The sequence below is a fragment of the Caretta caretta genome, chromosome 1 (assembly GCF_965140235.1).
Source record: "Caretta caretta isolate rCarCar2 chromosome 1, rCarCar1.hap1, whole genome shotgun sequence".
Lineage (NCBI taxonomy): Eukaryota > Metazoa > Chordata > Testudines > Cheloniidae > Caretta > Caretta caretta.
Genome location: NC_134206.1, coordinates 256,593,507 through 256,607,185, shown reverse-complemented (window position 1 = coordinate 256,607,185; position 13,679 = coordinate 256,593,507). Strand labels below are relative to the sequence as shown.

Sequence of the window (13,679 nt, the reverse complement as noted above, 5' to 3'; positions counted from 1 at the left end):
ACCAACATCTATAACATAACTCGTCCGTGACTCCAGCCCTGCCAATATGCATGCAGTGTTGCATCACAAAGTATAAGGAGACACATACAAATATACATGCAATACATTGTATGGAAGATATAAAAAGCATAGAATCTGTACAGTACATGCCATTACTTATGGACTACACCACAAAACCTTCCCAGTGAAAAGGCAGAAAGAGGGGAGGATATTTTTGCAAAGAGGGAAGGATATTAAAGATGTATAAAGGCTGCATGCTGACAACAGGATTGTTCCCTTTTTGTTTTCCCGACCAGGTGATTCACTGGAACTCGCCAAAGAAGCTGCGAGTGAAAAACAAGCACGTGGAGTTTTTCCGCAACCTCTACCTGACATTCCTAGAGTACGATGGGAACCTGCTGAGGCGGGAGCTCTTTGGCTGCCCCAGTGAGGCAGATATCAATAGTGAAAATGTAAGTGGGAAGCGTGAGGCATTGTTATAAACAGCGGTTATAAACAGCATAGTTGCCCAGAGATGTAAGTTATCACACAGCCCTTCCTAACACAGAGACAATGCAGATGATTGGAAGGCTGGTTTGTGGTTAAGAGACTGGGCTGGGACTCAGGAAATGTGGGTGCAGTTCCCTGCAGTTCCCGTAACATCATATCTGACTTGGGGTACATCATTCATTCTCGCTCTGCTCTAGTTCCTGTCAGTAAAATGGGGGTGATAATCCTGCCTTTCTCCCACTCTTTGGCTGCCTTTTCTATTTAGGGTGGGATTGTCAAAAGTTTCTAAGAGATTTAGAAGCACAAGTTAAAAATCAACGGGACTGATGCTCAAAACTCCATTCGGCACTTTTGACAATCCCACCCTTCGGACTAAGATCTCTGGGCCAAAGAGCTGTCTCTTACAATGTGTTTGTACAGTGCCCAGCACAGTGGGGCCCTGGTGTCAGGTGGAGCCACTAGGTGTTTCTGTAATACAAATAATGAAGAAGAAATGAAAACATCAAGAATGCTGAGTTTGAAAGTCAAAAATCTACCTTTTACATGTCTACTGCACGGTATACAATGAGTTAACCCATGAATGTACAATTATGCTGTGAGACTACAGGAGGGTTCTGTCACAGTTCAGGGCAACTGCCCTTGTATTCCTCTTCTGTGGTCCAGCAATGGCAATACTCTAGGCTTTCAAACCGTTACCTCTCTTGGGTGGAAACCCATGTGTCTCTCCCTCCTGACCAGGGTTTTTTTCAGGCTGCAGAGCTCCCTGCCTATACTGTGAGTTCCCTAGCAAGTCCGACTGCCTAAACAGGCCTCCTCAGCGGTTATAAACAGCATAGTTGCCCAGAGATGTAAGTTATCACACAGCCCTTCCTAAGCAAGCACATTTATTCTTAAGATAAGAGCATAAGAGAGAAAACATATTGAAAACAATACAAGAACCTACGTGCATGCTAATAAACTTACCAGAGATCACCCCAACTCCAACCAAGAATCTGGAAGGAGTCAGTCCCTCAAACTCCACCAGGGTTTTTTTCTGTGCTTACAAGTTCGTAACCACCTTGGCTCAGCACTCTCATGAATCTGTGAGTCACTCCTTTATACCACTTTGCCTCTGATCTTGTCCTCATGTAACAGGTGATCAGCACAGATAAAGGTCCCCTCCTCAGGGCAAAGCTTCAAAAGTCTGAGTTCTTGCATAACCAGGGGGCTTACATTTGCATACACCTCCCCGTAGAGATTTCCTAAGAAAGCCTGTCAAGGTTCCTTCCTGACTCTGAACTCTAGGGTACAGATGTGTAGACCTGCATGAAAACCCCCTAAGCTTATTTTTACCAGCTTAGGTTAAAACTTCCCCAAGGTACAAACTATTTTACCTTTTGCCCTTGGACTTTTTTGCTGCCACCACCAAGCGTCTAACAAATATATAACTGGGAAAGAGCCAGCTTGGAAACGTCTTTCCCCCCAAAATCCTCCCCAAACCCTACACCCCCTTTCCTGGGGAAGGCTTGATAAAAATCCTCACCAATTTGCATAGGTGAACACAGACCCAAACCCTTGGATCTTAAGAACAATGAAAAAGCAATCAGGTTTTTAAAAGAAGAATTTTAATTGAAGAAAAAAATAAAAGAATCACCTCTGTAAAATCAGGATGGTAAATACTTTACAGGGTAATCAGATTCAAAACATAGAGAATCCCTCTAGGCAAAACCTTAAGTTACAAAAAGACGCAAAAACAGGTATCTACACTCCATTCAGCACAGCTATTTTATCAGCCATTTAAACAAAACAGAATCTGGCACACATCTAGCTAGATTACTTACTAAGTTCTAAGACTCCATTCCTTTTTCTGTTCCCGGCAAAAGCATCACACAGACAGAAGGAGCCTTTGTTTCTCCCCCCCTCCAGCTTTGAAAGTATCTTGTCTCCTCATTGGTCATTTTAGTCAGGTGCCAGCGAGGTTATCCTAGCTTCTTAACCCTTTACAGGTGAAAGGGTTTTTCCTCTGGCCAGGAGGGATTTTAAAGGTGTTTACCCTTCCCTTTATATTTATGACAAAGCCACTTAACTATAACAGTTCATTCTTTTCTGGCACATTGTTTCAAATAGATTGTGAGGCTCATAATATTTCCCAGGGTCTTCATTAGTCATGTCTCACCCCTAGAGATATTACACACAATCCAGCAATAATACATAACCATTTTGCATTTTTAATACAATGAACTCCTAAAATACTTAAACTTAATTCAAAAAGGCTTGTCCAGGATATTGCAGAAAAATACCATATCTGTCAGTATCTTTCTTTAATAACTATGTGCCCTCCCCCTTCCCCTTCCCCTTACCTGCACACTACAGTAGCAGTGTTCTGAACAGCAGCAAAATGCTCACAAGAGAAATCTGCCAGATTAAGTGACTCCTCTGAATACTGCAAGTACATTTATATACAGGGGGTGTGGATGTGGGTGTGATAACAAATTTTTTTTAAAGTTGAAGGAAGCCTTTACATATAGATAGATACATGAACTTTCTGTGCAGTTCAGCCACAAGAGCGTTCTAGCCAAATAGCAATTTCCGCTACACAATGTGAAGAGATAGAAACAAAAAGTAGCAGCACTTTATGGTGCCTTCTAAAGAAAAGGACAATGGATCTTGTAAAATGTCTGAGATACTCAATATGAAAGTCAGTAAAGCAAAAACAGTACCACTTACACAATACTACCCAAGAGACGAGAAGTAGGCTTTAGTATTTTTAACACCTGACAGTGTTCCCATTGCCTCTGTGGGTAAGTCAGCCATAGGACATGCCACCAGTAGTTTCTCAATTACAGCACTTCCAGATGTATATATGCTGTACAGCCAAAGGCATGGCTGATACATAGGGTTATCATCTCACTTACATTTTGGGAGGATAGGGAATCAAAGAAAGTGGTGAGAAATGGATAAATAGTGGTGGAGAGAGACTGGAACAGAGAAGAGAAGAAACAGCGAAGGCAAAAATAGATGTGGAGGGGAAAGGTCAAATCAGAAGAGGAAAAACGTCTTTGAGAGAGAGACTTTTAGAGAATAAAATGAACTGAAAATGTTAAAAGGTCTCTGAAAGGCTGAAGAACAGAGGCATCAAAATATTGAAGGGAAAATGGAGGATATAAAAAGGGAGAGAAGGTTAAAAAACAAAACAAGGGGCACATAGTAAGATATATATATTTATATAGGCAGTTTGTCATATGCAACATCTTGAATCTCTCTGATTTAATGGTATCTGATTTTATAAAGGTTGTATGGCATGGCAAAGCAAGCATGTATGTCACGTGCATTTTGATGCAGCTCCTAGGATTCACACAGGACATGTGGTTCGATATGGCATTATCCCAGCATGATTCACACCCCTTGTCATGTTTTGTTGCTTAAATAAGGCTGGGGGATGGAATTATGCTGAGATGATGATACTCCTAGTGGATTAGAAGGCTTTATGTGTAGCCAGGTGCTTGTCACTGCATCTCCCTCTCCTCTGTAATACCTTGGTAAACTGATTTATTCCAGAGATTGTGTTGGTAGAGTGCAGTGAAAAATGTACATTTTGGGTGCTGAAACTGGCAGTTCAGAAAGCTTAAAATCGCACATTTTACTGAGCTTGTAGCTGGTATGTAGATACTGGTAGGTAACTGAGTAAGCAGGTACATCTGCCTTGACACTAGACTGTTTTAAGACTAGAGAGAGCTAGATGATCACTAATCCCCTGAACTCTACTTGTGATCATTTACAAGAGCAATGGCTTGTTGTGTCTTTCGTTCACAATCTGGCTTTATCAGGTGCCACCCTTAAGGCCTCAATCTAATATGCTGGTTATCACAGTACTGTAATTTAATACTTGTAACGGTGATGTATTTAGTATCTTGTTTGGAATTAAGTTCAATAGTTCATATACTATTCCCAAAAAAAAAAAAAAAGGAGTACTTGTGGCACCTTAGAGACTAACCAATTTATTTGAGCATGAGCTTTTGTGAGCTACAGCTCACTTCATCGGATGCATACGGTATGCATCCGATGAAGTGAGCTGTAGCTCACGAAAGCTCATGCTCAAATAAATTGGTTAGTCTCTAAGGTGCCACAAGTACTCCTTTTCTTTTTGCGAATACAAACTAACACGGCTGTTACTCTGAAACCTGTCATACTATTCCCAGTTACACGAAGGCCCATTTACAGCCCTCTGGCAGCGTGAAGATGATTATAAAGATGGCCTTTAAAAGGGTGTAATTACATGTATTCCCACTGTAAGGCCCCTTTACACTGCCTTAGTTTAAATGATAATCTGCTCCTATATCTCTTTCTATGTGCAGGTAAATTAACTCATATTTTTTCCTCTTTTTCCAATAGTTTATTAAAAGACCCAGGAGGCCACACACTGAAGTGATGTGCCCCCTGGACCCTGTATTTAGTAGTCTTTTCTAATAAGTAATGGCACTTCAGCTGCACCAAACAGCAGGGATGTTATGAGTCTGGAGTTTCAAGCAGTACAAGATCCACTGTGGGTTAGAAACTGTGAACGTGAAGGGGAGACAGGCAATGGGACGTACCATGCAGGTTCATCATTATGGCTGGGAGCTGGAACATAGAATACCAGGCCCAAAAGCCAGAAGTATAACTACTGGTAAGGATACCAGAGGCTGGGAACCACTGGCCTAGGCCACAGTGGTCAGTGTATTACACTGAGAAAAAGTGATAGGCATCTGTTCATGCTACTATGTATGAGCTTTCTTTCCATTTATAGCTGCTGTGCTGTCAATCTGCTGCCAGCTGCAAAGAGAGCTGATACATTTTTGATTGGAATCACACAACACATGTGGTGACAGCTTTAACTTCCTCTCAGAGCAGCATAGAATGTGACTACAGTTCTCATAGCTTTGGGGCATCATGTACAGGTGAGCCCACATCCTAAATTCGGAAGAAATTCCTGTGTGTTGGTTATGGTCTTCTGTCTCTAAAACCAGCCTGCCTAACATGGCGACCGTAGCAAAGGAAACCTTGTGAAGTTACCATCACCTGGTTCATTGGCAAGTGTCTGTTGTCATCTTGGTACGCAACAAGAGAGAAAGGTTTAACATTTTTGAATTAAGTCAGATTCGGATCTTCCCAGCTAGCAGGAAGAGGCTGTTTTAGCTGTGACAAGTGCACAGATGGTGGTGATTTTCAAAGAGAGAAAAGGAAAAAGCTGGCTTGCTGGACTTGGGAGCTGAGATGGTGGAAATGTTCATTGGTGGCGGCTGCTGCTGCTGCATTGCCATGATTACAAGTTCCAGGATGAAAATGCTTGAATTAGAATATTCAGTCATTGTCTTGCTCCACTGTTCTTCCTCTTATTCTTTCCACACACAGAAATGAAGAGAGTTCCTTGAATCAAAGGATCTTTCATTTCCCTTAGTACAACTGTCTGCACAGCAAATGATGTTTGCGGGTCTGGCCCAGTTCCCACAATGGGGATGAAGGGGGCACAATGCTGGAATAGAAGGGATGGCTGCTGGTCAGAAATTATGCAAATTATCAGAGCTCCTTGCCAAGTCTATAGAGGAACAGCTGGAGGTCATTTGGAGGAGCTGACCATACTATGCTTGCGGTGGAGCCAGTGCCATCAGTCCCTTTTGTTTTCATGGGCACTAAAAGAAAAAACAGAGTGAACATGCTCTCCTGCACTGATTTGTGATGTATCACTACCCTTCCCTTCATGCAATATGTGGATGGGAAGTTAAGATCAGAGCCTAAGCATACTGGAAAGGCTTCCATTGACTTCACTGGGCTTTGGGTTGGGCCCTTAGTCACTCAGTACCACTTGTTTCATGCTCTTTTCCATGTCTGCCTGACCCCCCCCCCTTTTTTTTAATGCAAAAAGCAAGTTTTCAGGGAAACCCATAAAGGCAAAGCTCACAATAATCTCTTAGTTATGAGTTTTCTCTTGCTTATAATGTTGATGTCCAGCATTTCATACTAGAGGACCTACTTGTAAAGCCTCAAATACTTGAGCAGTATGTTTAATGTCCTAATATGACTCCATAGCTAAGGCTATAATATCCACTATGAGCCTGGTTTTGGCACACGGGCACAGAGGCTCAACCTTTACACAATCCCATAAAAACTCCTTTCTGCACACAATTTCTCACGAGGAGTCCCTGCCAAAGGGGGATTTTTTTTTAATTCTTAAGCTTGAGGTGCAATGAGACAGCCCGTTTTTATGAGACTCTGGGCCTGATCCAAAGCCCGTCGAGATTCATGGGAAGACTCCCATTGATTTCAGTGGGCTTTGGATGAGGCCCTTCTAAAAGAATTTCCTGAAAAGTAAAAGAAAAAAACAGCAGCACTTTTTCAAACTATTTTCTTTTTGGCTCTTCACACCGGAAACACACTGGATGTAAACCACTCTCACTAGCCCTTTCTGAGAAGAGACTGTTTTTACCAAGTTGGAGATGTAAAGATTTTAACTAGTAGCAAAGACCTCTGCGTGCGTTGTTATAATTTCCATCAGAGGAACTGGTGACGGTTGCAAGCCGTGCCCCATCTAATATTAGCTTTCTTCTTAAAAAATTAAATATGTCTAAAAATAAACTGGCAAGACCGCTTTCAAGCCAGACAATAGGGCCTTGATCTTATCATTAGATAGATGCAGAAAAAAACCCTGTGCAGCCCTCCACCATGGGAATAAACGTCTGCACTAATGGAAAGACTGGGGTGTAGAATATGTCATGGTGGAGTTTTTTTCCCTATAAATCATAAGTTCTTTGAGGTGGGAAACCTTGGTCTTCCCCAGCGGAATTCTTGTCCGTTCATTCATCACAATTATTATTATTATTATACATGGGGCTGGTACTACCACCTCTGATTAAGGTTGCCCGACATTTCCCGTTGTAAGACCCTGTTTTCAGTTGCTTATAACTTTGGCAAACTGTAACTGTTTGGGCTGAAATTTTCCATGCCAGGTGTCTGCCTCAGACTGATATTTTTGGAAAATTTCAGCCCATACAATTCAGCCATTTCTGAAAACAGACTATGGAAAAATACGTTGTTTTGTCCATGGTAAAAAGTCTGGTGACTTTTTCTTTGAGGCACCGTGCATGGGAGCAGGGACTTGAAATTATAGCCTTTGCCTCAGGGATGTGCCTTTTGTTGTCTCCATGAAAATCAGTTCAAATTTGGCCAAGTTATAAGCCTTTGAAAAATCACAGTTTGCACACACTCAGTAGAGACTTGCCAGAGTTTAACAAGTAAAATCCCTGAAGATTCTCCTCAGTGTGCTGGAGCTTCTCACAGCTCCTAGCCCTGACCAAACTGTGCATATGCCATCCCCACAGAGCGACTGAGCATGTTCCAGCCCAGGGCTACAGTCACAACTGTAATTGCTGCTCCTAGCTTCTCCAGACCGGAGTGGGGCCGGGCACTGGGAAATGACAGCAGGGAGCTGGGAGGGCAGAGAGAGACTGGGACTGGGTGCTGGGGGGAAGGAAGTCAGAGAAGTGAGCAGGGGAGTCTGGAGCTGGTTGGACAAGGTGCCTGGGACTAGGGACCAGTGGGGGGAAATACGGTTGGGGAGAGAAGACACATATGATAGAGGGTGTAGGGGGAGAATTGGGACTATTTGAGCAAAGAGACTGGGATAAGGGGTTGGGAAGTGAGTGGGGAAACGAATGAGACTGGATGAGAAGCAAGGGAGGGAGATTAAGGCTGGAAGCCAGTGTGTGTGGAGGAGGGGGGAGACAAACTGAAAGAAGAGCCAGGAGATGAAACCTGGGACTTGCTGGCCAAGGAGACTGGGGACAAATTGGAGCAGGAGAGTGGGGACTGGGACTGGCTGGGCAAGAATACTGGGACCAGGAGTGGGAGGGGTAGATTAGGATTTGGACAGCAAGCCCAGAGAGGGAGAGTAGGAGTGGCTGGGCAAGGAGATTGGGACCGATATGAGACGCCTGAGGAATGGAGATTGCGATTGGGAGGTAAGGATAACGGGACTGGGAAAAGAAACCAGAGGTGAGGAAGAAACAGGACTGAGACAGAAAAAGGTTGGAGGGAAGTAGCAATGCAGTCAAGTTTGTGTGGAATGGGCAAAAGGAACTGTGTCCCCAGCCTAGAGCACGCTCCCCTCCAGAGCCTGGAATGGAACCCAAGATTCCTGAGTCTCACCATTCCCCTGCTGTCAGCAAATATCTGTGGAACCCTCTGGCAAAGTATCTATCTCATCCCCCCTCTAGTGCTGGTCCACATGAAGGACAACTTCCTATTCATATGTTACTCCATTAGCTCAAGTGGCAGAGGTCTGTGCAGTGGTTCTAAAGGTTCCAACTCTGCAGATGAGCCCTGTGGGTGTCAGTATGATGCCAGATGATGGAATTTCTGTTTTTTTCAGTTTGCTTTTAGGAATTATACAAAAAAAAGAACATTATTAAGGCTGCAAAGTCAAGCACTTAATGCGGAATGCCATGTTTAAGGTTGCCTGTGCAACCTTAATTTAGCCCCCTTGAGCATATGCATTGTGATACAGTCTTTAATGACACAATCACACGCTGTTTTTTTCCACAGGACCTCAATCTAAGTATGAGCAGAGGGACCACAGGTGGCTACAAGAAACAGAAGAGGAGAGGTTTCAGAGTAGCAGCCGTGTTAGCCTGTATCCGTAAAAAGAAAAGGAGGACTTGTGGCACCTTAGAGACTAACCAATTTATTAGAGCATTAATAAAGAAGAAGGAGAGTACATGGTAGCAATGAGACAATTATGATCAGCATAATAAGCTGCAGTCACAGCTCACCATCTGCGTAGCCACTGTTCTTACCTTTACTTGTTACTCCCAGCCATCCTGTTCATCTTTCCATAGGGAGAGAGATGATGACAGAATCTTAGTTCTGTTGTAAGTGAGGTAATGCTAGTAAAAGCACTGTATGGTGGTAAAAATGGTAGTGCCCTATCTACTCGAGTGCTCCCACCATCGCTACCAGCAGTGGAGCTGCGCTAGCTAGCACTGCCAACAGCACTACCCAGCTGCAGAAAAGGGGGCCTTTCTGGTAAGAGTGCAGGGCCACATCATGGCTGCAGAGAAGGTGGTTCTGGGTTGGCTGTGGGTAAGGCTACGACCTCGTCTCCTCCTGCATGCCAGAATGACTGCACTGCGGGAACACTGGCTACTTCTTATACAGTATAATGACTCCTGACATTGCTGCTCAGACACTGGACCCTCCTCCTTGTCCTTATCACAGCTCAGTTTTGTTGCAGGCATAATTTGGCCCATTGTGTAGATACAAAATTTTTGATGGTGTAGGAGCAATAAAGGTTTAATTGATGTGGGATTAGACTGACTTTATCACTTATCAGTGGAGAAGCCAGAAGTGCATTGTGTAGATCATCGCAAACAAGGGCAAGTAAATGCTTTCGCCATCCCACGCTATCTTCTGTTTTGTTTATGCTGCATTACAGAGAGCAGTTAATGTAGACATTTTTTAAGTGCTAAACACCAGGGGTCAAGTTGTCTATGGGTGTAAATTGGTGCAGCTGCATTGAAGTTAATGAAACTGCGCCACTTAAGGCTGGCAGACAGTTTGGCCCCCGGCTGATATTATTTGTCCTATCTCGCCAACTGCAAAGTGTTCGCACTATGACTCTTAAGTGTACATGCTTTGGAGCGAATATGCAGTTAGAGGGCTAGATCCAAGACCTGTTCCCTTCTCTGCCACAAACTCTCTGTGACTTCAGGCAAGTCTCTTAGTCTCTCTCTGTCTCAGTTCCCCATCTGTAAAATGGGGATAATTGCACTGCCCTACCTCACAGGTGTGTTGTAAAGATGAATGCACTAAAGATTGTGAGGTGCTCAGATACTATGGTAAGGAGGAGGTCATATAAGCACAGAAAACAGAGGGAGAGAAAATGCATTATTAATACATTTCTAAAAAGGATTTAAAATTTTGTTACATAATTATTTTAAACCTTGTGAGCCAGGTTATATACCATTAGGAAACCTGGTTTTCCTCCTCTCCGCTGTGATACAGCAGATGTTTCTAGTCAGAATGATCATGAAATATTGGAGTTTAAAATGTCACTAATCCCAGATGGAATATGGGCAGTCCTAGATGTTGGACCGGTATCATTTTGGGGGAAATCCCACATATTTTTGAAGGAAGTAAATATTTCTGTGGCATGTCAGTTTAAGAAAAACATCTCTTTGAAGCTGCTCAGAGATTTGAAACAGTCCTAGGAAGATGAATTAGTGGACAGAGCATGGGTCTGGCAGTCAGAGGTCCATGGTATGTGAAGTTCATCCCAATTCCACCCTTTATCACACAGATAGTAAGCGCCACCCATGTGGTATAAGTATATAGACAAGTAGTTCTGGTAAATTATGGGGATTTATGGTAGAATTCAGTGAGCTGCTTAAAAGATACTGCCTGGGCTGCTTGTGCCTGTCAGTCCAGCCCTGCCTCAAAGGCCGCTTTCCCGGGGCTGAAGTCAGCTCCCATGCCACAGCTGGCTGCCCAGAGAAGTAATTTAACAAATGCATTTTATTTTTGGATCCGTCTGTCTCTTTGTTTTGTGTCTTGCATCTCACACTCCCTCCGCTCGCTGCCATTTTCATTTCTGAGACATGTAACATGCAGATGCTAATGAAAGCACTTGCTGCCTCCAACCTCAGATTCTCTCCAGAGAATAGTTACTATACACAGGGTGAAAAGGACATGGCTTTTAAACTGTAGGATTCTTCCCGAGAGGTAGTATTCCCTACATGGTCAGTGGCCAGTAGCCTTAGAGCAAAAGATTTTGTGAGGAGGGAGAATATCATGTTAATCAGATATTCCCAACTGGGAAATACATGCTGTCATTCTAAGGGAAGGAAGCTGTGCGGTAATAAGTTTATTGTTACATGTATAATGGAGATGCCAGCTTTTTTCAACAGTAGCAGGTATTAAGATCTTCCTTTTGGTGATGCATATGTTCAAATGAGGGGCTGTTTGCATAGATCATAGAATCATAGAATATCAGGGTTGGAAGGGACCTCAGGAGGTCATCTAGTCCAACCCCCTGCTCAAAGCAGGGCCGATCCCCAATTAAATCATCCCAGATCTGTCAGTATTCCCATTATAACCCATTCTTTTCATGGATGTATAACATGGCTGCAAACTTTCAACCAGGCTATACATTCTCAGCCTGTAAATACTGAATATACACAGTGCAGATATGGATAAGATTGTGTCATTTGAGAAATAGTATGACAAAAAATAATTTAAGACAACTACCAATGGGGCAAAATTAAGGTTGTTCATGGAACCTTACCTTAGACCGGGGTGGACAAACTACGGCCCGGGGGCTGCATCCAACCCTCCAGACATTTTAAGCCTGCCCTCGAGTTCCCTCTGGGGAGCAGCATCCGGGGTTTGCCCCGCTCTGGCACTCCAGCCAGGGAGCAGGGTCGGGGCTCCTATGTGTAGGGGCAGCCAGGGGGCTCCGCACACTGCGGCTGCCCCCACAGCTCTCATTGGCCAGGAACCACGGCCAGTGGGAAATGCAGGGTGGCACCTGCGGACAGGGCAGCGCACAGAGCCACCTGATTGTGCCTCCAAGTAGAAGCCAGAGTGGGGATATGCTGCTGCTTCTGGGAGCTGCTTGAGGTAAGCGCTGCCTGGAGCCTGCACCCCTGATTCCCTCCCGTGCCCCAACCCCATGCCCCATCCCTGATCCCCCCTCCCAGCCTCCCAAACCCTCAGTCCCAGCCCGGAGCACCCTCCTGCATTATCCCCAGCCCCACCCCAGAGCCTGAACTCCCAGCCAGAGCCCTCACCCCTACACCTCCCCCACACATGCCAACCCCCTGTTCCAGTCCAGAGCCCCCTCCCACACCCTGAACTCCTCATTTCTGGCCCCACCCCAGAGCCTGCACCCCCAGCCGGAGCCCTCACCCCCTCCCGCACCCCAACCCCCAATTTCGTGAGCATTTGTAGCCTGCCATACAATTTCCATACCCAGATATGGCCCTTGGGCCAGAAGGTTTGCCCACCCCTGCCTTAGACAATTTCCTGGCTTTTGAGTGCTTGACTGTGCACCCTTTAATTTTCTCTTAACATACTTTATTTGAATGGGATGCATGTGTATACATGTGTGTGTGTGCACGCATGTATTATCTTTGTGTGCGTGTGTGTAACAAAAGAACACACAGAAAGATAAATACCCTTAAACATCAATCAACCATTGTCATCTGTAACATAGTAGCATGTAAAGGCCCATCTGGACAAAGGAATTACTAATATCCCCAATTTATATTTGGGGAGTTGAAGCACAAAGAGATGCAGTGACTTGTCCAAGGTCACACACACAGTCTGTGGTAGAGCTGAGAATTTTAACCCAGATCTCCTGAGTCCTAGTCCAGCACCTTCACCACAAGACATTCATAAATGGCTGAATTCAACCCAGGAGACTCTGCCTGCCTGCTTTGCCTCGGATTGGGATTCCCATGGCTTCTAAGAGTTTGGGCTTGTCTCTTCAAAGGACACTCTACATTTGAATTTGTTTTAAGTTGACTGATGAGGCATCCATTAAGTATCATCACCTGCATTTTGTTTGCATCTTAAAAATAAAGAAGTTAAGACTTCTTTCTACTCCCCTACTGGGTTTTATAAAAGTATTTTCTGTAGGCTCAAGACAATACTACCAAGTCTGTGAGGGGCTCAGATACTACAGTAATGGGGGCCCATATGAGTATCTTCGACAGAGAGATAAAAACTTTTTTGGGCCCACCCTTCCTCCAGCCTCTCCCTTCACTCCACCTTTACTTCACTTCACCTTCTGGGTGTGGTGTTCTGGCCCATCTAGTGGCACTGAGACCACTTAGAGAGAGAGCTAAAATGAGTGTGCTCTACAGCCTTAGCTAAGAGCCAGTTGGTTTTTAGCTCATGCAGTACTCATGCACTAAGCTCCAGAGGTCCCTGGTTCGATCCCAGTGACAGGGGTCTGTCAGTGTTACACATACGCCTGCTGTTCAGTTTCAGCCTAGATTTTCCTGCTGCTTGTCACTCGTAAACCTGATCTTGCAGAGACTTGGAAAGAGCATTTGTGTAACCTCCACTCCCCTCCCCAAGAAGTGCATGAGAGAGATAGCAATGAAACAATGAGATTAATTATACACAAAAGCTCAGAGCCTCGAAAGTAGAGTTGCCAACTGTCTAAACGCACAAAC

General features: G+C 44.3%; 1 protein-coding gene across 6 annotated transcripts in view; it reads left to right on the top strand.

Moving 5' to 3' along the window:
* Positions 1-13,679, top strand: part of LARGE1 (LARGE xylosyl- and glucuronyltransferase 1) — a 374,291-nt gene that overhangs the window by 310,751 nt on the left and 49,861 nt on the right. For 4 of the 6 annotated variants that reach the window (XM_075123481.1, XM_048832595.2, XM_048832604.2 and 1 more), the window contains exon 10: positions 297-452. The exons of the other annotated variants lie outside the window; for them this stretch is intronic. In XM_075123481.1, the coding sequence (XP_074979582.1) occupies positions 297-452 (156 nt within the window). The remainder of the gene's footprint in view (positions 1-296; positions 453-13,679) is intronic. 6 annotated transcript variants of the gene reach the window in all.